The 27,033-nt window shown below is 40.2% G+C and overlaps 1 protein-coding gene across 1 annotated transcript in view; it reads right to left on the bottom strand.

Moving 5' to 3' along the window:
* LOC124716981 (elongation factor 1-gamma) overlaps positions 1-16,827 on the bottom strand; it is a 50,843-nt gene extending 34,016 nt beyond the window's left edge. Inside the window, exons 1-3 of the mRNA XM_047243585.1 lie at positions 16,756-16,827; positions 16,481-16,630; positions 11,153-11,216 (exon numbers count right to left, since the gene is read on the bottom strand). Coding sequence (XP_047099541.1) covers positions 11,153-11,216; positions 16,481-16,630; positions 16,756-16,767 — 226 coding nt within the window. The 5' untranslated portion in view covers positions 16,768-16,827. The remainder of the gene's footprint in view (positions 1-11,152; positions 11,217-16,480; positions 16,631-16,755) is intronic.
* Positions 16,828-27,033: the final 10,206 nt, after the last annotated feature.

Here is a 27,033-nt window from a genome sequence, read left to right as displayed (position 1 = left end):
AAAACTGCAGAAAAATCACAGGAAAAGGATGAGGAAGTGGAAAGGGAGGTGAAATCTACAGCCTTTCTCCCATACGTGGGTAATGTTTCTTCTAAAATCGCTAGAATCTTGAAGAAACAAAGTGGATGTGATATTCCGCCCACCAGCTAAGACTGCAGTCTTGTTGGGATCCGTTAAGGATGATCTGCTCTTGCGAAAGGCGGGATTTTATGACATCCCTTGTGAGTGTGGCAAACGTTACACGGGGCAAACCACGCGCACTGTACAGAAACGATGCATCGAACACCAGCGGTACACACGTCTTCAGTCCAACAAATCAGCAGTTGCCGAACCTTGCATTTCTACTGGCCATGCCATGGACACCGTGACCAAGGATTTCATCTTGACAATGCTTGGAAACCGCTTATTTCACACCTTCGTTCGGAAAGAATTTCTGCATCTTCACTTCCGACAGATGTTACCGCTTTTAAAGATTAATTATTTATTTACAAGCATGATGGATTCGCAGCAGCACTATTTTGTTTGCACTCGGCGCGTATGTGTTTATCTTTGCTATATACATCTTATCTATGACTAGCACAGTAGTGGCAACTTTGATATCTTTGACGCATGCACTTTCAATCCTCAGCAGCTTTGTATCACGTGACTCTCCGTATCAATAGGCACGTGCAAACGCTATGAACTCAGTCTCCAACTCGCCTTGAAGATGGCTGGGAGGTTTCTAGCCGAAATATCGCAAGAATTGTCGCTGTCCCGAGTGCACGCCCGAAAGACGATGGAACATAATCTCCTTTGTATAATCATTGCACTTCCATAGTATTTTAACAATGAACAAAATTTTGCCACTTGTTTTATCTACGCTAAGCCTATGCGATTGTTCCATTATACACCGTTAAAAGGTCTTATACAAGTTCTTACAACCAGATATTTGTGATAAATAACTTATTCAAATTGCTAGCTGTTTTTGTATTCATAAGCTATACATATTTTCATTTTGTTGAGCGCAAAATTACACATTTATGAACATCTAAAGGAAACTGACAATCTTAGCACTTCTTTGAAATCTAATCAATGCCCTATTGAATATTGCTGCATCTGTTTTAGATAGTATCTTCATTACATACAACTGCATCGTCTGCAAACACATGTGAGGTTACCATCAATGCATCAACCATGTCAGTTATAAACAAATGAACAGCAAATAGCCCAAAACTCTTCCCTGGGAATCTGAATTTATTTCTACATATGTTGACTCCAGAATAACATGCAGTGTCCTCCTTACCAAAAAATCCTCAATTCAGTCACTTATTTTGTTTGATGCCCCATATGACTACTTTTAATTATAAGCATGTGTGGTATTGGGTTCAAGGCTTTTGGAAGTAAGGAAATACAGCATCTACCTGTCTTGATCCACTGTTTCCAAGAAGACGTGAGAAAAACACGAATTGGGTTACACACGATCAATGTCATTTGAAATCATGTTTGTAAACAAGGAGGGGTCATTCTTTCCAAGATACCTCATTATGTTCAAGTTCAGAATATATTCTAAGATTTTACAATGAATGGATGTCAGCATACTGAATGGTAGACACTGCCATGCACCTTATGGTGACTTGTGATGTACTGATGTGAATCACTTGCTACCCTACTCGCACACAGGTGTACCGTGTGCTTTCTTCCAACTACTGGGCACTGTTTTTTTGTCTGAGGGATTTAGGATAGATTATCATTACACACAGGGCCAAATATTCCGTAAAGAATGTGACATTCCACTGAATGACAATAGAAAGTATCTCAATGTGACAACCTCCTATGCCATTTACAGCGAAACATACAGCTATCTAAAAGACAATGATTAACTTACACAAATGTAGTACACTTGAAAATTGTTAATCTATTAATCAAATAAACAATGCAAAATGTGTAACTTTTTTTTACCTTTCTGAGTTACAGCTTACACAACAATGCGCAGCTGCCTTTGAGAAAGGAGACATGGAACTAAACAAACATACTGCAAAGAAGTCTGCAGTTGGCTCCAACATTTCATATGTAATGATTCACAAAGTTATTCTATGCAGTCAGTTATTGGAAAAATTGCACATTTCATACTGACAGACATTATCTGGTATAGAGCACCCAATTTCTACAATGGTTGCATTGTTTAGTGTACAATTTCTCACACATCTGCTGTATGTAAGGGGTCACATTTACTAGTGTCTTCCTTTCAGTATACCCAAAAACAAGCAAAGAAAAGTCCAGGAACAAATAAAAATATGAAAAGGATAGATTGTTGTTCATCAGAAAAGGCACCGAGAATATTTTAGAAGAGTGTCGTTGACTCAGTACCAACATAACGAGTTTTAATTTATTTCCATTTTCTTCCCCAACCAACATTTGAAAGACTGTTTGACAGCCCAGTTCTGTTTAGCACATGGCCTACAGGCCGCATGCCATCCCTTTTGTGCATAAACTAATATGAACAGTTCATTTCATTTTACAATATCCACTGATCTCCTCTGAACATTTATCCCACTAAAAATAATTACAAGCCTACATTCTGCACACACACACACACACACACACACACACACACACACACACACACACACACACACACACACACACACACACACACACACAGCACAGCACATATGTGCAAACAAATGAGGTTTCTGATAATTTACAAGACTGAAGAAACTGCATGAAAACTGAAACGAGTATTTTCCTGGACATTAAATTGTTCCATTTACTTTCTAAATAGTGTGATGTGAACAATATTATGAAAAGATCAGGCTGAGGTAGCAGTTGTGTGTGAGGTATGGTTGCTTGTGTGAAAGTGTGCAGAAAGCTCATACATTACATACTGTTCTTCATGCCTGTCTGCAACTCAATGTTTTATCTTTATGGTTAGCAGCAATCTTCCCTTTTTCATAATATTGTCAATATTCTAACCTGGCCTTTAAATTGTTTAAGTAGTGTAATGGTCATATGAAACTGAACAAATCATTTAGTGGACCTAAGGAATGTAAATTAATGGTCATATAATTTAAGTTAATGGGCAGAGTCAGAAGTCAAATGCTATTTATGACCTCAGATTTTCAACAAATGTTTTTGTATACAACTGGCAATGGCTTCTGCTTAATCCCTATTGTCTGCTAACAAAGGTTTGAGTAAATTTTCCTGGCATGTCATAGGCTTGACATTTTCAAGTTTGTGAGACAGCCTTAGTTCTGCTTAGCACAAGGCATGCAGGGTGGATGTTGTCTATTTCTCTTCCTTTTCTACTTACGAAATGAACCAGTAACAGTTCACTTCGCCTTACTCGAAAAGGTTGAGTCAAATATTCTAATTATAGTTTTCCTCAAACTAGCAAAGTATGTTTGTTACATCCAGAAAGCGAATTTTAAATATACATGTCTGCTCCATAAACATGTAGCTGCATGTGGCAGGGCCCAGAGAAGGTGAAACATATCCTAACCTCTAAAAACTAAAAGGGTATACTTGCGTAGTCTGTATTTAATAACACGGTGGTGGTGACACATTCAGTAGCAAGATGTATACACTACATGACATTCTCAAAATTCTGTGTGCTGCAGGTGCTTCAGTGTACATGCCAAACTCATTTTGCCCGAGCAAACTCATTTTGCCCAAGTCTGGTGATGACCACTTTATAAGTCTAGTGTCTACATATGAGAACATAAGCAAGACAATTGGTAGTGACAGCATCCCTTGAATATACAGAACCAGTGTCCCCATACAACATTCACCTAAGCCTTGGAGTAGGGCAACTACTGCATGTGCTATACAGAGAAACCAAATCAAAGCCATTGCAAAGTATTTTCTGTAAGTGCAGAAGACATCAGCCACCTGCCTTACAATGTGCACACCACTTTAGTAACCTCAATTTTGCACTCATTACAGATGGACTGAGCCAAACACTCAATGATTTAAGAAATTCGTCTCTCTCACACATAACAATTCATCTTGTGTAAAAAGTATTTGTTTTGAAACCAGTGCTTCTCAAACCACTAATTGCAATGTTTTCCCACCTGTTAGAAATAGGTTCGTTAGAGCACTTGTTAGAGAGCACCAGGAAACAGGTGTTACTGCGTATTTGCAGGTATGACAAAATACAATGCCCTTGCTTGGTTTTGTTTTAGGGCACAAAAATTAGGATAATATGTGCCCTTGTCGAAACTATAGAACACGAAGACAGAGAGGAGTTAAAAACGACTCCACATCAATCGCAATCAACATAAAAAGAGAGCTAAAAACTGGGATGTGGAGAAAGGGTTATAAAACACACCATAGAAAAACGGAGGTCCAGAACTAAAAACTAAATGTCCTTTACCATATTGCTATGACAGATAAAAAGTAAAACATGGTCGACAGCCAGTGCGTAATTCATTCACTAAAACTGGGATCGTAAGTGATTAAAGAAAAACGGCATTCCGTCAGGAAAAGGCAAACAGTTAAAAGTTGGGCGCAATGTACAGAAAGTGGTGGGGGAGCACCACTGAACAAGTGGCAACAGCTAAAGAGACAGTGCGAAGAAGAGGTCATTCGTCGTTCAAGCCTCTGGGAGATAGTTACTAGCCTGGAATTTACTTCCATGACAAGAGGACCAGACCACTGGTGACACCAAAGTGACCCCACCTGCTAATACATGGCAACACAGATCTGAGGGAATATAAGAACCAGCAGGCTGAAGTATGAGGACTGCAGGCTTGGCAACAGCATCAGTGGCTACATTTCCTGTCAAAGTCACATGACCAGGAACCCACATAAACATCAGAGTGGCTCTTTCAAGAGAGCAAGTAACAGCTTTCCTGGACCCGGTGCACTAATGGGTGGGTGGTGTGCAACACACAGAAGCTTGTAAGGGCACAGAGATAGTGAGCAGATAATGCAATTTAAAATCCTGCATCACGAGATGTACTGGGTGGCCTGATACAGAATGACGAACTCTGTTGTAAATACCGAGCGGTGTTCTGGAAGCTGACACCCAAAAATGTCCACACCAATGACGAAGGTACACCCGACACCAGTCGGGGCATCATCAGTGTACACAAAGGTACTACTGTGAAAGACTGTGCAAAGGTCGTGAAACTGAAGGCCACACAGCCCAGCTGGAGTAGTGTCCTTAGGAAGCAAATGACGGCCAAGGTGATCATGGGCCGCCACACGAAGCCAAGATGGTGAAGGGTTCACACCCACAGGGAAAGTTGCAGGTAGCGTGAAGTTAAGCTGCCGGAACAAGAGCTGAAAGCGAACTCCAGGAGGTAATAGAATAGGCATGCGCCCAATACTGGTATAAAAGGAGTCATTGAAGAAGGCATAGGATGGGTGGCAACGCATAGCAGACAAACAGCATGCCTATCTGCTAAGGAGAAAGTCATGGTGGTGGACATCAGTAGTTCAATAACTTCTGCATACAGACTCAACCGGGCTAATCTAACAGGCACCAGTGGCCAAATGGATGTGACGACGATGGATAGTGATGACGGTGGATAGTATTAAGTCGGTGAGAGAAGGACGGACATGCAGATGCATGAACGAAACACCCATAGTCTAGTTTTGAATGGGCAAGGGGCCAGTGCAAAAGGAGGGGGGTTTGACCTGCTCCCAAGGAAGTACCATTTAGGACACATAGGGCATTGAGGAACCACATACAGCTGGCTGCTGGGTAAGACACTTGGGAGGACCCAGAAAGTCCAGGAATTTCATAGTTTCAACTAACAGAAGAGCAACACGCCCAAGACGTGAAAACAGCGGAAGAAAGCAATTGCGCCGCCAGAAATTCACACACTGTTTTGTCATTGCAAAAATGAAAGCCACTGTCAATGCTCCACGAGTGTAGGCAATTGAGACATCTCTGATGATGCCGCTCAATGACAAGGCCATGGAGAACTGCAACATATGGCAAAATTGTCAATGGAAAGGGAGCCAGAGACGGGCCACGATAGGGTTAATGGAGACAGCAAAGAGGACACTCAGGATGGAATGTTGAGGCACACTTTTTTCTAGAAGAAAGGTATCCGACAAGGGAGAACCCATACATACCTTGAAGACCCTGCCCTTTAAAAATTTCTCAAGGAAACACGGTAGGCAGCCACAGAATCCCCACATGTAGCGAGTACAAAAGACGCTCGTCCTCTAACGGGTGCTGTAGGTCAACTGCAGAATGCTGTGCTTGAAATCCAAACTGTGCAGTGGTTAGTGAATTGTGAGACTCGAGCCACCATACCAGCCGGGCAGGAACCCTACATTCCTTTACCTTGCAAATACAGCTGGCAAGAGAAATGGGGCAGTAGCTGGAAGGAAGGTGTTTGTCCTTAGTGGGCTTAAGTATGGGTATGATAGTGGCTTGACACCAGCATCTGGGTAATGTGCCCTCTGCCCAGATGTGGTTGTTCATGTTGAACAAAAAGTTCTTGCCTGCTAGAGAAAGGATCTGCAACATCTGAATGAATGTTGCCTGGCCCGGGGGCGGAGGATCGGGATGAAGTGAGAGCAAGATCTAGCTCCCTCACAGTAAAGGCAGCATTGTAGCACTCACTGTTTGAAGAGAAGGGTTTCACCTGAGTCCCTCTACAAATTTCCAATGGAGGAAAGCAGAGTTATAGGGGGAGAAGCTCGAAATCTGCAAAATGGGGGTCCAAGGTGTTGGAGATAGCAATAGGGCCCACGATGACATCGTCTGCTACTGTCAGGCTGGAAATTTATCTTGGTCCCAGACAGCCGTTGGAGGTCAGCCCACACGAAGGAAAAGGGAGTGGAACTGTTAAGAGAAACAGTGAATGAAATCCAGCTAGCTTCTTTGCTATGCCGAAGAACGCGACGACACTGTGCATGCAACTGTTTATAATGAATTGCAGTTTTCCATTGTAAGATGACTGTTAAAAATGTGGAGCGCATGTCTCTGTGTGCAAATCGCATCACAGCATGTCTCAGTCCAACCTAGGGACCGGAACAAAGCATAGTGAAGAGGAGGTGCTAGGAATGGAATGTTCTGAAACAGTAAAGGATAACATTTGTAAGATATTCCACCCGGTCATCACAACTGGGGAAATGTTTGTCGAAAGTCGCCAGGGAGGAGTAAAGCCTTCAGTCGACCTTAGTGAGCTGCCACTAGAGTGTGCACGTATGTGGAGTAGGTGTCAGCAAACGGATAGCACATGGGATATGGTCACTCAAGTATGTGTCAGCGAGAAAGGACCTCTAGAGACGAAGGACAAGCTGGGCAGGGCAGAAGAATAGTTCCAAATGGGAATAGGTGTGGGATCTGAAAATAACGTGGGTAGCTCCTGTGTTAAGACAAAAGAGGTTAAGGTGATTAAGAAGGTCAGTCAAGAGGGCACCTCTCAGACAGGCTCTGTAAGATCCAAAAGCAGATGGTACATACAGTCACCAAGTAGCCGAAAGGGGTGTGGTAGCTGCCCAATAAGGTGGAGAAAGTCTGCCCTGATGACACCTCAATGACTGAGGGATGTAAAAGGTACAAAGGGAAAAGGTCATGTGAGGAAGGAAAAGGAGTATTGCAACTGCTTGAAGGTGGGCAGACATGATGATGGGTTGATTATTATGAATGTCATCCAGTATGACCAGCAAGACTCCCCACGACACGGAATGCCGACCTCAGGGAGGGGGAGTCAAAGCGAACCAGTAAGAAATGCAAAAGCTCAAAGCTGTCATGAGGGGACAATTTTGTTTCCTGGAAACAAAACAAGTGAACGCTGCAATGCTAAAAGATGCCATAAATCTCTTTGTTGGATCAAAGACCACGAATGTTCCATTGGAGGAGAGTCATGATGAGGAAAAAATGAAGATGTGTCAGCTTGGTGACTGCCAAGTGTTGAAGACTTGTTGCTACAGGGCAGAGACAGGAGGATCCTGCTCCTTCAGGCCTACAGAAGCATCGGTATATTCCTCCTGTCAGCCTGCGAAGTTCAGTTCAGCAAAACGGTTGGCAGTGCGCACTGGCAACACAAAGCCTGCAGGGCGAGGGTATTGCGTGACAATACTGTTTAAGAGGAACGTCAAGTTGGCAAAGGAGAAAACTGAAATTTGACTTCGAGTCTTTCCGCTTGGCAGAGGAAGAGAGAGATGTTTTTTGGCTGGAGGGACGAAGGAAGTCTTCACGAGAGTATTCCTTCCATTCTTCCTGGCCTGGCGGTTACGTAGCTGGTGACTTCACCCTATGAGGCAAAAGTTTAGTGGCATGTTACACAGCTGAAAGAGATAAGGACGCTTTCATGACACAGGGCAATTTCACAACCTCAGGAGCTGAATTTGAGGTTGCATGTCTGTGTGGCCATGTCCTCCATGGAGCAAGAGGTGGCAAGAACAGTAATGTGGATACCAGATGGTATAACACAGTTTCCGACTAGTGAGCAACTTGTGAGGGATCAGGTAAAGCACCTTTTCCTTCACCCGAATCTCTTGATCAGCCCGCTCACCAAGGTACATGGGACAGTCGTAGGAGAAGCGACATGGTCACCATTGCAGTTGGTGCAGCAGGGAGGTGGAAGTGGACAATCGCCCTAGTGAGTATTCCTGCCTCAGGCTGGGTGTTGACAACACTCTCGAATGTGGTTGTAACATTGACACTGGTAGCAGCACATATATAGTCTGAGGTAACTTCATAACCTGCTTTGATCTTTGATGGAAGAACCACTCTATCAAAAGTGATAAAGATAGTGCATGCGCACACAAACGAGGCATCTACTTCTTTCATCACCCAAGTGACGGCAATGACACCCTGATCAGAGATGTGCATAACACCATGGGGACAGCTCTAGGGCCCCGACACTAACAGGATAGCCATGAAAGAGTGAAGCTGCAAGCAGTTTTACTGCTTGAGAATAAGCAGTAGTCTTCCGAAGCAAAGTACCATTGCATAAACGAGACCAGGATTTCACAGGGCCAGTAACTGCATCAACACCTTTCTGAATAATAAACGGATTTACCGTTGCATCAGACTGACTCTTCAGCACGGGAAATCTCAAGGAACCTTGGTGCAGCTGGGAGAGAGTGAATTGTCAGCCTCATTCCATTTTGTAGCCATTGACTGAACATGATTGGCACACTGAAAATCCCCATGATCGCCAGCGTCTCCGATGGCATGCTTCTTCCAACAGTGGGCCCCCTTCAGAAGTAGGCACACCTTAGATGATTTTTCACACCTAATGTCACATCTCCCAAACACCCGACAGAGGGACCAATAAGCAATCTGGGAAGGTAGCAGCTCAGGCAATGTTCCTCTCTGGGCCTGGCCTGTGTAAGGGGGTATGTGCGGACCCTACCTGCAGACCCGGGGCTGGGAATTATGCATTACTCACCTGTTACATGTCACGTGGGCTGGCCTTCAGCAGTGCACATGGAGGAGGAGAACCTCAAATAGCAAAGCAGAGGAAACATAAGAGGAGGTGAAAAAGGGGTCCTATGAAACAGTATACGGCACTGAAAATACAGAACAATCCAAAAACACCCCACACGTTCCCAAGGGAGGGAAAAGAACAGCATGAGGATAGACATGCAACATGGAAAGGAAAAGATGCTGCAATGGCTGAGGCCCTGAGGTAGCCAAGTACAACCTAGCCGAAGAGCAGTGAGTGTCCCTTGGTGAGGGGGAGGTGGGCCTTGGTGTTTGCTTTGGTCATTGCATTTTGTTTAGAATTTTGTGTGTAGCAGGGCATCGTGTGGAGCAGTGAGGGATGTTGTTCATAGGGAATATAAGGAATTGTTTTACTTATGGCAATCTTTTCATCGTATCCTACCCAGATACAGAATGCAAAATTAGAAAGCAGTCCTTGGCACAATATTCGTGGCACTACTAGACTAAAACTCAAAGCACTGTAATCTTTTGCTATGTAGTAACTAACAGATTTTTTAATCCAAACTCTGCAATACTGTAATGTAGCATTTCCAATGTTTGCATCCACACAGCACTACAAGAAGCTAGTAAGAAGGAATACATATTTCTTGAAAAAATTATGTAACAGAACGAACTCCTCACCTTGTTTGGAGTTAAAATGATAAAAACACAGTGTGCTGTCAGTCTCATAATTTACTGAAGAATGGTGTTCTGTAAATCTGAGATGTGAATAACAATTAACGTCAAGCCTAAAGGAGGTACTAGATTAAGTGTTCAAACATGCCTTGCAATTGAAAAGCAATGCGTTTCCTGGAAGGCAGATATGTAAAATCCTGCTAAAGCCTTTCAGTGGGGTTTTCAGGAAGCCAGTTTTCTTTGAGTACCATTATTGTATAGTCTCATGTTTAGTTCTTTATTATGGCATAACACCATATGTGCCAGAAGACAAAAATGTGCACTTAAAATCCAGTGAACAGATGAAATAGCTAACAGCGTGGAAGAAGCATTTTGTTTCAAATTAACTGACTGCCTCTGCAGAGCATTTCTTTAGCAAACAGACAAAAATAACCTCACTGCTCTGCAAAGCAATTAGTGCACGTTTGCCAATAACAACAAGATAAAATAAAATCAGAAACCTGAAACTAATAACATACTTTAGTCTTCCATAAATGAGAATGTATTTTAATCTATAAATGAAGATAACAGCAAAATCACGAAACATAAATGGAGGTCATATGGAGAATACCCTGGGCATGTGCGAATCTGGCAGTTACTGCTTATACATTTTAACTGCCAGACTTCTGTAGTGAGAACCTGGAGAAGGCACTGCTCATATGCAATTCTAGCTTTGCACATACCTAAGCCCGCTGGCAACAGCTCAAACGAACATAATTTAAAAAGTTATGACACCACACTCATTGAATGCAGCTTGTTGTTACGAAGTATTGTATAGGCTTCTTCCCAAAGAATTTGACATTTTGCTGTCGGCACACTTAAAACAAGTGTGCACTGTGTTTTGTTATTGTAAATGGCACATTTTCTTTGCAACTTCATTTTATTGCTGTAGTATTATTTTACAATAGCAGGCTAAAATAAAATTCATTGTAAGGTATCAGTTCTTACCAGTCAAAATTACAAAAATTTAACTAGCCTCAACCTCTCTCAGGGCAAGCCATTAGTAATAGGGGCTTACATTAATAACTACAATTATTTATGCCTCCATTCATTTCACAAATATTTAATTTAATTACATAATGACTGTATAAAATAACTTACCATAGTAAGCAATAGCATTGCTTTCAGTCAAGTAGTGGCCATCAGAGGATTCAAAAGCTGGAACCTGTAAGGTAAATTAAATGTAATTTTTAAAGCTGTTGAATATTTAACATAAAACAAGTAAACCAACAATTTGAAGTTCATCACAATTTTGTAGATATAACATGAAATGAATTTTCATACACATTCATAAAGTATCCAGATTATCTGAAGTTAGCAGCCAAACTTACTAGTAAATGTAACCGCTGGCTACATTATAGGGAACTGTTATCACAACTTGTTTCCCAAGAAACAGAAACAAAATACTTGCACCATTCTGTACTCTTCCTGACAGTGGATGTGCGACTTCACATACCACATACTAACAGGGTAAAGCCCACATCCCGCATCTGCCAGTTCAACTTACCAGTATATTATCAACTCCAATTTTAAAGGAATGTCAAACCAATACTTGCTACTAAACTAAATCCCTCTTAAGATCTGTAATATATTAGCAAGTAGGTCTAGCTTTCTTCCATTAGAAAAACTTGTTAGTTTCTGATATACTACCCCAAGTTCATTTTTGCTGAGTTAGCCAACAGTCAAAATTGTTGAACTGCATGCCCTTTGAAAAATGAAGAGAGATGAAGATTTCTTAAATGTCATTTTCAGGTATGGCATTATCATTAAATCAACAAGCCATAAAGGGCTGGTCAGCATAACATGAAGAGACTCAGAGCACCACTTGCAGGAGATATAAAAAGAATACATGAAATGTGCCAATGAAATTCAAATGCAGTATATAAACACAGTTAACATAAACACAAATCTTGTAACGAGAGTCTGTTGAACTTACTGCATGCACTTAACACTTTCAGTAACAAGTCAGATCAGAGCGCACAGCTTCCAAATCGTTCACCGGACTGTCATGCACAGTAGCCCTGCACATTAAGCACTTGTGAAGGGAACATTTATTAAAATCAACGTTGCATTTTATCTGCTTGCTTCAATTCAAAACCCCAATTCATGAAAATCTTACTGACGAGGATAGGCAATTTAATACCTGAAAAACTAATAAATTTGAAATGCAATATCAAACATGCTTTAAGAACTGACATGGGAATAAGACGCCGACAATTATTTGGCTGCGTGAAGACAGTTATCTGAAATCTCTGAACGCCCAATATCTTCCTGCAGCAAAATTTGACTACAATATTATGACATCAAAGAGCACATGCATTCATCACATGTGACAAGCCCATTTTGACACAATTTGTTCCTGTTTGTGTGTAATCAAATCAAATGGTGCTCAAGAAAGGCCAAACAGCAGAAAGTTGTTTAAACAAAATTTCTGTGTTTTTGAGGGTACTGAATCCAAATTCTTATAACACCACCAAAAATTTGGCCTGGAAATAGAAAATTTGCAAAAAAAGACTTTGGGTTTTTCACTTTTATCTGAAATGAAACAATTTTCGGCAATGTCGATTTTGTGAAACCAAAAAGAATAGAATTACCCACAAACGGGCCAAAGTGACTCATCAGAATAACCATATAGCATGTGTCGAAGAGCGAGTTCAAAGCTGAGGAGGTGTGCCATCTCAGAACCTACAATTCAACATCCTTAGCCTAGTCCTTGCTGAATTTCAACCCGCCCCCCCCCCTCAAGTAGTGTGACGGTGATATTGGTTTGTGGTTGATGCTTCCTTTGGTCAAAGAGTAAGACATTCATGATATGGTATTGACCTCCCCCTCCTGATGGGGCATACCTGTGGCACTGAGTTGTTTGGCACAGTGGACTGTAATTTTCAGATATTTGTGCCAACTACATTTCCTTCTCTCAAAGGAAAACTTCCTCAAAACTGAAGATCAAGGACCACCTAATATCAACATTAATGGACAAGAAAGATTTTCACTCTGCAGTGGAGTGTGCACTGTTATGAAACTTTCCTGGCAGATTAAAACTGTGTGCCGGACCGAAACTCTAACTCGGGACCTTTGCCATTCTGGAAACATACCCCAGGCTGTGACTAAGGCATGTCTCCACAATATCCTTTCTTCCTGGAGTGCTAGTTCTGCAAGGTTCGCAGAAGAGCTTCTGTGAAGTCGGGAAAGTAGGAGACAAGGTACTGGCGGAAGTAAAGCTGTGGGGACAGGGCGTGAGTCATGCTTGGGTAGCTCAGATGGTAAGAACACTTGCCCACGAAAGGCAAAGGTCCCGAGTTAGAGCCTCGGTCCGGCACGCAGTTTTAATCTGCCAGGAGAGTTTCATTAATGGAAAAGTTTGACAAAGCAGGCATAGTCTCCTTGCAAGCCGTGGAAGATGCTCACTTTGGCCCCCACACATTCAAATATCATGTTTGTTGGGAAAGGCGTGCCTTTGTCATTCTAACATGTCTCCATCAATGAAGTAATATACTACTGATGAAACTTAGGAGAGGGAAAATCCAACAGTACTCTCCTCAGGTAATTGGCTACCTGGCTGGAAAGCATAACCTGCTTTGTATACAGTCAGTGGCTGTGATAATATTGTTTTTTACAACCAGAGCAAAGTGAAATGCACCACGACACTAAAGAAAAACAGTGTCTTGCAACAGAACATACAAATATTTAAAGATCTGAACATAGACAGGGAGACCAAAGTGGAGAGTAGTAAACTATTCCTCAATTTATGTGGTGGTGTAAGCAAAGGGGTGTGAACCAGTTCAAATACAGGAGCTACATCAAATCAGGATTCAAAACTGTCAATTTCCCTTCCCTGCTATCAACCGAGGATACTGCTCATCAGCATATTCTCTAAGCTTAACACCTGGTACAATAGCTGTTGGGCAAAAATAGGAATCCAAAGATCCATGGATCACCTGGTTCCCACCACTCTGCTTTAGCCAACTATATCAAAAGGAAATTCAAAGCTGGGTGTCACGACTACTCTCATAGCTGCCAAAAATCAGGCCACCACTTCTCAAAGCTTCGCATCAAATGCAGTACATTGCGAGAATTTCAGCCACTTCAATTCGCAAGACCTAGAAGCCACGTTAAGGTCAAGGACGTAAACAAGGACTTCTTGTTGTGTTGGCAGAAGAGCCAACACCATGTTACTAGTGGAGGCCGAAATGCACGTGTTTTAGCTCATGCAGGCCTGGAACATGAATAGGAATTAGAATTCAGAAAGCGGACGTAATTAGTTTGATACTTAACTTTGATCCATTAATGATGAATGTCGCTCTTGCCAGTACATAATTCACAATATTATCTGTTCAGAATACATTCATAGTAACTGAATATGGCACCTCGCTAGGTCGTAGCAAATGATGTAGCTGAAGGCTATGCTAAACTGTCGTCTCTGCAAATGAAAGCGTAAGTAGACAGTGAACCATCACTAGCAGTCAGCTGTACAACTGGGTCGAGTGCTCGGAAGTCTCTAGACTAGACCTGCCATGTGGCGGCGCTCGGTCTGCAATCACTGATAGTGGTGACACGCGGGTCCGACGTATACCAACAGACCGCGGCCGATTTAAAGGCTACCACCTAGCAAGTGTGGTGTCTGGCGGTGACACCACACTTCTACAAAGGTACACCACATTTCTTATTTCACACTGTGAAAACTCATCTCCTCATTATTGTACGAGACACTGTACACTGGTTTCAACCCTAATTATTTGTCTATTATCTGGTATGAAATTAGTCATCTTATCTAATGCAGTTATAACATACCCACATATTTTCAGACTGCAAACAAATCATGTAGACAAGGCCATGAAAACGATAATGCCTTACAAACTTATTTTAAATAATAACATCAATTATTACAAAATGCCAAACAGAGCAAAACTATCATTAACATTTATTTAATTGAACATCTGATTATAGCAGTTCATTTTACCATTTATAGAAACATAGCATATTGAGGGATAAGGAATTGGGTTTGGTGGCAGCGCCTGAAACCACGCGAACTTAAACATGTGCTCATGTCGTATGTTTGGTCTGGGGGAGGGTTAAGTCACTTGGACCTAATCTGAGGTAAATTTTATCCTCGACTTTCATAGTCAACTTTGCTGTACATCATTATTTCCATGTCAGAAGCAAAACTGCCAGGAGTCCCACTTTGACCCATTTCTGTGGAGAAATTTTGTGAACTTCGAAATTTAGGATCCAGTGGCCTCAAAAAACTTACAGGAAGTTTGTAACAAAACTTTTACAAAACTGTCCTCTAAAAACCACATATCTTAAAACAAATGCCTTCACATGATAAATACAACGCTAACTCTCAAAAACTATATGCACACCACACAAGTCATTTAACAAAAAACCTAGTAATCTGACAGTGGTGGTAGTGGTGGTGGTGGTGAGAGAGATCCCACATGCATACTCACCGAAAAATGTGATACATATTGATGGAAACATTGCATTGCAATAAAAAACGTGCAGTTATCACAAATCATGATTTCTGGTTGTGTGAAGAACAATTACACAATATGCCACTTCCATATCACAATGCACAAACAATCCACCCCAATTTATGTTTAAACACTACAAGCAGATGACATCTTAAAAACGACTTAATAGCTCAGAAGGGGGCTAAAACTGACCAGGCCCTATAAAATCCTATACCTCAACCATATGAAAAACAATTCAATTTTTACAGATGGATAAATTAGTTACAGGTCTTCCAAATCATTAACAAGTCATACATAACAGTCACAGACTTCAAAATAAATTGATCTATATCCTTCACTTCCAAAAGTATGCCATACCACTAATTCCCAACTTGTACCCTACCTTAGGACCACAATATTCGATACAGATCACCCAAAATAAAAATAAGTTGTGGAAGCAAAACTTTTGAAGACTCGTTACACACAGGTTACTTCCAAGCAAAACATTTCAACATCGAAGTCACGGCACTATAAGATGCTGCCACTAAACTACCTACAGATTTCAGAATACGGAAAGCAACAAAAAGATTTAAAAAAACTTACAATGGGTGACGTATCACACACTGCACGGAAATTACTTTTCACAGTTGGATAAAAAATAATGCCTCACTATAACCAGCAGTTAGTAGTACAATTTTAAAATCTCTGGTACCGTTGATTCACTGCTCACTTGTTACGTGTCAAGAAATACCGTCCGTTATAAGTCACACTCACAGCACTGTTCACAAAACGAATTATTAATATTTCAGTATTCTTTGTTGCAACCAATTCATCTAAAATTAATACACGAAGCGTAGATTCACACAAAAAACAGACTTCTTAATATTTCAACACATGCCGGCAATGGCAACAGTGATCACGTGTACTTCACTTGCAGTCAGAGGTTTCTTAATAGAAAATATATAATTAATATTACCTTTCCTAGTGGAAACTTCTTTAAAAATGATTCAGTCTTGTTAGTTTCTCCAAAAACAAAGCCAGGAGCAACTTTCACATTGCTGCCAGCATATTGTGCCGCTATCAACACTTTATACGCTCGAAAATTCTCCGGGTAAGTATACAATGTCTGAAAAAATAAGTATACTAAATTAACTAGTTAATTACAAAGTACATGATTTGAAGCAATACAAAAAAATTACACGTACGATGCACTCATTTCTACTAAATAAAGCGAGCCCCAACCAAACTCACCCCAGACGCCATGGCTGGTTTTTACGGAAGAGGAAGCTCTGTTGTCATCAACTACCTTGGAGCAAGTCAAGGATATTGTGGCAGCAGCTGATACAGTGAAACTACTCTGTTAACACTATCGATAGATTTAGGAAATTGGTATTCTATTTCTCTGTTTCTTATTTTATCCGTATTGCTTAAAGAACACAGCAGCCGTTTCCGTACTGTAAACAGCTATAAGTTTTTATTAAAGATGATTTTATATTACCATTACTAGTTTCGGGCCTGAGGCCATCGTCAGATGGAAGTGTTGACTTCTTTCCACTTTTCACATTTGCTTTTCGTGAATCCCCCCGTTTACATATTTTATAACAGAGGTTTGCTTTTCTTTTACAATCTATCGTGCTTAATGAACTGAAAAATCTGTATCTACTGCGATATGACTGTAAAGTTATACGGGTAAGTCTGTGAAAAGTGAAATTTGATGGAAACTTCCGGTGTGCAGTAAATACATTTAAAACTCAGCATTTAAAATTTCTAAAACTGAAAAATAGTTCACACCATATGCTGTTTAGATTATATTTTTCCTGAAAAAGAAATGCTAATGGTTTACTCAGATACACTGGAGAAAAATTCATGACTTTTTCAATAAAACATTTATTTCTAATAATGTCAAAAACTTTACTGACTTTAGAGACCTTATTCACTGTTACACCCATAACAATAAACTGAAATGTTTTCCCTACACCCATGATTTTATATTTAATGAAACAAGTAATATTTCTATATATTAATTATGATGAAAGGTAAAGAGAAAAAATATTTTACAACATATCACAGTTGGCAGAAATGCTGTTACAATTGTAGCTCTCTAACGAGATCTAACTCTAATAAAACAAAGAATTCCAAAATTTTTTTCAAAACAGTGTTGCCACATTTCAGAAATGAGGAAATTCAAAGAAGTACATATGAAGAATTCCTTAACTCATTGCCTTGTTGCTCAGATGAATTCAAAGCTGGTAACAATAGAATAACAATGAGTCAAGAAAAGTAGTTAAAGTGGTGTAGAAAAGTTTTATAGATGGTTTTTCAAAAGTTTGGAGAACAGACTACTAAAGTTTTACATAAAATAAGTGAAGATTCTTCTTTCAAATGACAAAGGTTTAAAATCTTTCAGACAGAATTTGTTTTCTCCAAATTGAGTAATAACAAATTACTATTCACACGGTAGTAGCTTACATAGTTACTGATCCAGTTTCATATGCTATTTGGACATGATTATATGCAGTATGGTAGACTGGCTGCCCACACTTTTATTCAAAAAAATAATGTGGAACCTAGAAAATAAATTTCATAATCTTAAACTCGTGGAAATATTTTTTGATCGAGATAATTAACATTTCAAACAGCGATACACATTAGCCTATAAAACTCCTGAAAGAAGATCTTGATCCTGTATTAAATACGAATTTCTGTTGTACACACCATTGAGAAGCAGCTGTTGATGCCTGCTGGAGGGATGCTGAAGTGCCATGTATGAGAATGTGTGAAAGTGAGACAAGCTGTCATTACTGATCACACATGTTTTGTACCATTTTTAAAATCCATATTTGGTAAAATTAATATAATAGCAGTTCTAGCAAACGAAGTAAAAAACCATGCTGATAGGTTATAGCATATTTCTGGCTTGGCATGATGCAAGACCAGTGCTAGATTAGGCATGTAGCAAGAATTAGCAAATGGTGTGAGCCCTGCCTGTTAGGGGCCCTGCACCTGGGTGTAAAAAGTCTATCAAGTTCGTGATGAATGGTATTCTACTGACTGTCCAATGGAAAGATGACGGTGTCCAAATCTACAATGAGTATTAACAGTTTTAACTCATTTCTAAAAGTGAGCGCCGGCTATATGAAACATTATGTATTGTAAGTTGACAACACCCCAAGACTTACAGGGAATTCCCTGTTGTCTGAGCAAGTCGAAATAACCCAATGAATTAGAATAGGATTCTATAGATAGCCAATAAGAAAGTTTTGTAATTGATGGATATCATATTTTTGTAAGTCTACTATTACAGTCGTTCATTCCTTCTACATTGTGCATATTTTTCTTACAGTACTTTTTGTGGTATCGATACCATCCTACCAGGATTTCACGGTTGGTAACAGAATTGCAAGTTTCCATCTGACATTGATAGCAGTCATGAAGAATATGGCAGAACCAATGGATTGTGCCTACTGTATCACACCTTCAGCAGCTCTGTACTACAAGTGCCCCCTGCTGCTGTGATATAGGATGGCCCACAGCAGCCACTTAACCGACTTTCACTTAGAGCATCATCACAACGACATTACCGTTCGTGCTTGGTGCAGCAAGACTCATCCTGGTTGACATTGTAATAGCTGGACTCTCATTATTGCCCTACTATTTGTAATGAATCTTTGCACACTTGGAGAAATCCAAGTTGAGTACATGTTCTATTTCTTGTGCTTAACTTGTTCACTAATCATTTCTACTCCCGTCCAGCTTTCCTACAACGACAGTTGTTGCCTTACTCTGTAGTAAAAAAAAATGGCTCTGAGCGCTATGGGACTTAACTGCTGTGGTCATCAGTCCCCTAGAACTTAGAACTACTTAAACCTAACTAACCTAAGGACATCACACACATCCATACCCGAGGCAGGATTCGAACCTGCGACCGTAGCGGTCGCGCGGCTCCAGACTGTAGCGCCTAGAACCGCATGGCCACATCGGCTGGCACTCTGTAGTCCATCGCTATTTATCGCTGCGTTTAAAGTCTTAACAATGTTTTTCATATGAGCTATGTAGAGCGAAGGTTGCTCGCTTATTTGTGGTCTATTGTTGTATAACGTGTTGTAGGTTCATGTTCCTGCATTTCTTTTGTGTTGTAGATTCTTTGCTGGTGACTATGGACTAACGACACTACTGTTTAGCAACAGTGGAAGACTTTAAATGACTGAAATAAATTTTTATATAGTGGTTGCGAAATTTGCTGACAGGAAAACGAGAATCACTGAATAATAATGTAAGCTTATTTGTTTTGGTTATGTAAATTACCAAGCTATAAAAGGCAAGTAGATCTTGTGTGCAAGATATCTAACCATGTAGGTACCAATTATTGGTGTTGGGTCTGATAGTAAAATATTAGCGTTATAATTCATTTTCTTTCAAAAACAATAAAGAATTATTTGTCATTGTGTAACATATCGTTCCTTTCTGGCAGGTAAAAGTGAGAGAATTATTTAATTTAACAAAAAAATCGCTGTCCATAAGTATGAGCCAGGACAAAGGCAAAAATGCAGTTAGTAATCTTACACTCATGCATATACACTGATCAGCCAGAACATTATGACCTATGACCTGCTGTCAATGCAGATGCGTCTAGACAATAACAATGTCATCTGGCGAAGAATGACTGCTAATCAGACCCACAACCTGCGCATATAGCAGCAATGAGTATGCTTTCCATGTGTAGAATTTGGAGGACACATAATCAATCTGTTTAACTGTGGGGAGATTGTGATGGTCTGGATGCATGGCACCAGCATTTCAGGAACTACACGATTTATCAGGTGTTTGAGAAATGCTGTCGTGAGCGTTTTCAATGTGCGGTGAAACCAACATGAAACCATGTCCAGACCTCATGGAGTTGGGCGGCCGCTCCTCATTAACGATGTCGGACGTCGTAGGTTGGACTGACTGTTAAAACAGGATAGGTGGCGAGCTGTGGCGGAACTAACATCAGAATTTAATGCTGAACATACAGTGCAGTTTACACTCCTAACAAGGGGCCTCTGCAGCCGACGACTCATTCATGTGCCAATGTTAACACCGTGGTATCAGTAACTATGAATGAAATGGGCAAGTGACAATTAGCAGTGGATGTAGGCGCATTAGCAGACTGTTGCATGGTCTGATGAACCTTGATATCTTCTTCATCATGCCGACAGAAGGGTGCTAATCAGTCGTCTTACAGGGAAACAGCTCCTCGAAACCTATACTGTGTGACGGAAACAAGCTGGCAGAAGGTCCATTATGCTCTGAGGAACACGTGGGCATCCATGAGTCCAGTGGATGTCGTGCAAGGTATCATGATGGCCAAGGAGTGTCGTACACTGGTTGCAGACCATGTACACCCCTTCATGACTATTTTTCAACAACATAATACACCATGTCACGAAGCCAGGAATGTGATGGAGTGATTCGAAGAACACAGTGGTGAATTCCAATGGACGTGCTGGCCCCCCATTTCGCCAGATCTGAACCTGATCAAACAAATGTGGGGTGTAACTGAATGTGGTGTCAGAGCTCATCGCCTCCCTCCTTGGAATTTAAAGGAATTAGGTGACTTGTGTGTGCAGATGTGGTGCCAACTCCCTCCAGCGACCTACCAAGGTCTCATTGCTTCTATATGATGATGCATCACTGCTGTTATCCATGCCAAAGGTAGACATAACTCCTATTAGGTAAGTGCTCATCGGTGTTACATTTGATGTACCAGGCTCTGTTGGTTGTTGGCCCCATCACTGTTTGGAGGCTCATTGAACATAAAATATTATTATGACTTCATATAAAGTTGAGCTGCACATTCGGCTTCAGGAGAATAAAATATATAAATGACATGATGCAATGAGCAGTCAGTCGCTTTGCCTTCAAGCAATGTGAGCACAATTTACTGCTACATCGACCTGAAAAATATAAACCATAAAACAAATTCAGTAAGTGGATATTAACAGGTTCGCTACAATAAATGCAAATATCGATATTTATGAACGAAAATATTATTAGTCCACAAAAATTTAAACACAGGGCATTTGACAACATACGTACATCTTAGTACATCAAATGTCAAAACAGAAGTGAATCATAAGAAGAGGAACTCTCCACTTCCTTTCAGAATCATTTGTTTCTTTAGAAAAACAAACGAAGTTTTTCTTACAGAGATTTCCTGTTTCCATTTCATACACACAGTCTTGGAATTTCTCATTAACAACTGTTAGTTAATCATTGACATTATATATATTTCTCATGACACAAGAGTTTTGCAATTTGAAAGTTTCTTAAAAAAATAAAGAGTGAAATGTCGTTTTATAACAGCTGCTTCGCTGCCTCCTAAACTGTGGAAGGCCGCAAGTGATACTCAGTGATGAAGAGGTTGGCACAGGAGAGGAATTCGTGATGGGCCACACCAAACCAACTGGAAGACTGATGACCCAAAAGAAAAAAAATGGTTTAACAGTGTCTCGCTTCCAGGATTCAGTTCAAATTAGTTAAATAGGCAATGCATCATCATTACTTGACAACAAATAGGTTCTTTTGCTCTCAAATACTTACAAGTTGAGAGAATGTGACTCCTTTGTGTAAGAAGTTTGACTGTTAAATGACATGCTCAGGAGGTCTGGAATCATGTTGACAGTAGTCCCGACAGATATTTTGGTTTGTTCACCTATTTGTATGTAGGATCGAGAAAAACTAGACCTGGTAACCACACACTAAACCTTCAGACTATTCCATTTTCAGTACTTTTGATTACGTGGCTTTCGATAACTAGCATATTTTGGGCAATGTGAAAAACAATATGGCATAAATGCTCAGTTTACAAAAAGACAAAGAATAATTTTTTTGCTTGTAAAATAACAAAAATTAATTTCTGAGTAGGTTCTCTTGATGTCTCAAAATAATCCGTTGGAATTTAAAGTTCATCACTGTTTGAAGATTTGTTGGCCATAAGATATTATTGCGACTTTGACATAAAAGGTGGTAATGAGAAATTTGTCACTTTGCCTTCAAACAATGTGGGCACAATTCATTGATACATCTCGGAAGTCAGTAGCTTAGCTTCTGCTGCTTTGCTCACATAGGCTATATGGCCTGCTCAGATTCTTTAGTTTTTATTTAATAGAATTTTTATGTTGTTTACAAAATGCTCACCTTCTAAACTCGTCTCAATGTAAATGAACGAATTCTGAGAAAATTTTGTCCCCCATCGAATGTTTTACAACATGCTGGCTAAACCTTAAACGTTACATCAAAATGACATGATACTAAAATGTAGATCTCAAAAATATGTGAATGAAACACAATGACATCACATATTAACTTATATGATTCACCAGCAATCGCCAGTTTAGTGTTTTAGATTCACTGCACACAACGATTTCAAAATGGTGCCTGTAGGGAAACTGAAAAATATAAACAGGTGTTATACTGGTGTATTATGCATTGCACATGTTTTCAGGTACATGTTAACACAGACATCACTCGACTAAAACATTCTAAAGAGTAGGTTACTTTTATCTCTAGATATAAAAGAAAATAAACAAACAAATTAATTTTAGGATGGTTTAATTTTCGATTTTTTAAAAAAAATTACTGACAGTTAATCTTATCACTTCAATTGCTTTGTTCTCCTGTCGAAAAGTTTGTTGATATTTGTACCTGTCAGTGACTAGGCATATGTTCTTTCTTTGCAAGGAATTTATACAATGATTGTAATTTTCAGGTATTTTCATACTTCAGGATTTATGATATATTGTTAAATGAGTTATGTAAATTTCCAGTACTTTGTATTGCATTATTATTTTCTCCATGTTTGTCCCTAGCTATATTGAAATAATTTATTATGGTTATTTTATGCCTAGCTATACATTCCATATTCTATGATGTTTCCTCTAATGCTGCCCCTTAACTTCCCTCTGTCTTCTAAGTCTATATGCCATTACTGAATAGTTGTAGACATGTCATCTGTGACTTTGTATGTCATATGAAAAAAGTGATTTGTACTCTTCCTTGGAATAACCATAATAGACTTACAACCTTTGCTGTTCGTCTTTGACCACCAGGCAATCAGTAACTCCCACAGTATATTTTCAGATTATGTTCACAGCACATGCGACTATTGACGTTCATTCTGTGGTTCAGTCGTTCCGTCATTGGAAAATATGTTTATTACCTTTGTTTCATACATTTTTGCAATGTTGTACTTATCTACACACAGGGACATCCAGTTCAATAGGTCTTGATGATGACTTCACTTAAAGTCTAATTGTATCCAACATGCAAGTAGTACTATTTTGACAAATTTTAATCTGTCATTGGACTAGCATAATGATGTTAAATTTTAGTCCCCACTTTCTATGCATTTGTACAAAAACTTGCTCAGTGTTGTACTCAATAATGGCTTAAGTTCTAAATCATTATAATACCATATATAAAATGAAGTTTATACAGTCAAATGATGGAAATGTCATTCAAAAATGGAAGTATTCCATCAAGTGACTAGGGTATTTGGACTTCTTTTGTAATTTAAGTCTTTAACAGCCGAGGAGGTCTAGAAAAGAATTACAGTTATCCTCAGTGCTTGCCCAGATGATTTGGAAAAAAGTCTAATGATGAACAGGTGCAGTTTGCTGAGCTGCACAAAAGAGATGTGGCTGCTGCTATTGGCAGCAAAAGCATGAGCCCCTGAAACTACAGTTTTATAAACTTTTAATGGAAAATTCATTAAAATCTTCTTTACCAGATGTGGAAATAATCTTATGTCTGACGAGCAACTGCAGTGTGAACGTTCTTTGCAACATTAAGGAGCATTAAAAATGAGTTAAGGGACACCACAGGGCAAACGGTATCACCTTAACATAGAATGTCAGTTGCTTAGAGATGCTGCTTTGACTAGCGATCTCTCAATTTGCCCAAATTAAATAGAGAAATTTTTTTGTGAAGTAGTTTTATTATGTATGCTAAACTTTGAGGACTAAATCATACCAAGTGTTTCTTAGAATTTTCTATGAGTGCCACACTGGATTACTCTGGCCCTGTATAAGATAATTACAATATATTCATTCAGTAATTCAATTGAGGACAGAAGAGGGAGGATGTTCTATGTTTTGGCTGTGGCTTAGTATGTTTCACAGGTCACCATATCATCCCTGGTGACAGTGACGTAGATGCTACTGTTGGCATACAGCTGCACTCTTCCTCACGACGTGAAACGAACAAAAACAATCATTTACATACAAAAATGATCCTGACAACGTTTTTAAATAGGAAGTTAAATTCTGAATCTATTACAGTAATAGGTATTGTGGCATTGTTTTGGCAGCGAATAGTAAGGAGTAGAAATTATAAAAATTTTATTAAAACTCACTCACATTGCCATAGGCAACGTAAATCATGCCAGAGACAGAAGGGACTAGAACGCAAATGGGCTTCAAGAAGCCCCCAAGTGGGCCCCAAGTGGGTCAGGTCTACAACGCAATATGACTGAGCCGTGGTAAAAATTGCTGTTTTGAAGAGTGTGCCACAGTGTGTAGTGTGAAGCAGTTGCCCTCCGTTTCTGGCAGTGGCGCCGCTGTGGCAATCGCAGCTTTGGTGTCTCCCTCTGGTGGGAAAGGGGAAAGGTTGCCTGTTCACGTGCATTTAAGGGGCGCTACGAGCTCGCCAGTCGGTCAGTCTGGGTCAGTCTCTCGTCCCCAGCTTGCTAGTCATCATCCGCATTTGTTAGGCAGTTAGTGTCTGTCTGTCGTTCAGAGTGCTAGTATGTCTGTCGTTCAGATCAACCTGTAAAGCTGGCGAAATGAGAGTCTTTCCACTTTGCCAGTAAGAGAACTCATCGAGTGATCGCCCGGTGGGGGGCTTAGTTCCTGCACCTGAGTCGGCACGTTAGGCCGCCAGTCAGCTCGAGTTTGCTCAGGCAATGGTCATTGGCGGTTGGATCGATCGGTTGGTCGGTCGCGCACTGAGACACAAGATGACTTGTCCGTCTTGAGCGTCAGTGGGTGTGAGGTCGCCGCGTGAGTCCAGTGGACCACGGCGTGTAGCGAGGGGTAGTGACTTCGCAGTCGACACGAGAGCAACAGGAGTCAACCCACGACATAAGCCTGGCTGGTATGAGCTGCGACGCCGTGGGACGGGAGATTGGCGCGCCTTCCTGCGTCCGCTGAAGCGGCTGGCAGTGGACGGTTCGGGAGAGCGATTTGGTGGTGCTGCGCCAGGTCTTCTCGAGAAATCGTAATTTGTTAGAAGTTAAGTGATTGGTGATATGTTGTTTGATTTACTCTTGTTAAATTCTACTTGTTTTCTTGATGAGGTCACCAGCCGTTTTGCTTTGGGGTCTCCCACCATTCTTCTCCATTTGCCCACCCGTGGGAAGGTGGTTGTTTATAAATTGGGTGGTCGGTTTTTCCCTTGTGGAGTAGGGGTGGGTTAGAGCAACCTGCGGTTTGGGTTGTTTGGTAATCTCCCTATCAATCTACCGTACGTTAGTAGCTACCTCTGTCATGTTTGTCGGATTTGGTGTGTTAACGAAGTTATTGCTTGGAGTGTAACGGGCTAATACCTGAAATATGTTTTGATCTTTGGAAACTTTGATATTATTGCCTATGATCTTGAGAGGCGGTATCTGTGTACTGTAGAGCATCTCAACTATTGTTTGGCCAACCTTGTAGAATTTTATATAAGATTGCATTTCATGGGCTTTTATTTAAATGATCATTTTAGTATATAAAGTTGCCACCCTTTCACCATAAGACTTTTCTTCGAAGTTAAAATCAAGTTGCACCTTTGGTGGTAAGATTGGTATTTTAATTGTTAGTGCTTTGTACCATTTCCACCCCTCCTACGGGGGGGTGTTTAGTTTGTGTGCTTGTGTAAATTGTTAAAACTCTTAGTTTAATGTAATCTGGTGTGTTGCAGATTTGCACCAGCGTAGTCTTTCAGAGGCTGTTGTGAGCATTTGTAACTACAGCTGTGTCAAAAGGGAGCGGCAAGGTTCTCTGCCCGAAAGCTCATACAGCCAAAACTTGTTTCTTTCTGCCTCTGAACAAATTGTAGCTTTGATATTTAGAGAGCGCTTTCTGATTATAATTTTAAATAAGTTTCTTTTAAAAAATGCTTTTAGGCACTATTAAAGTGAATAAAATTCCCTTTTTTTGAAAGGAATTTGGTTATGATTTCATCAGATACTCCCTGGCAACTACTTCAATGCTTACATAGTGTGATTAAATGTATTAATGTTCTTGATGAATCGCTAGTAAATAAAATAAATTCTTAAGAATATTCTTTGAAAATAAATCATTGTTCAATGACACTGTCTGCTGACTGAGAAAACTTATTCATCAGAAAGACTGACAAAACCAAATGAAACGGGAAAAGCATATTCTTTAGCTCGTATGACATACTGCAAGAAAAGCATATAGCGAGGAACTGACACAGCAGCCAACAGCCTGTTAAGGGAATATAGCACAATAAGAGGAGACGTGCAGTCATTACGAACCGATCCTT

This window comes from Schistocerca piceifrons, chromosome 9 (assembly GCF_021461385.2).
Source record: "Schistocerca piceifrons isolate TAMUIC-IGC-003096 chromosome 9, iqSchPice1.1, whole genome shotgun sequence".
NCBI lineage: Eukaryota > Metazoa > Arthropoda > Insecta > Orthoptera > Acrididae > Schistocerca > Schistocerca piceifrons.
This window is presented reverse-complemented; position numbering and strand designations above follow the sequence as displayed.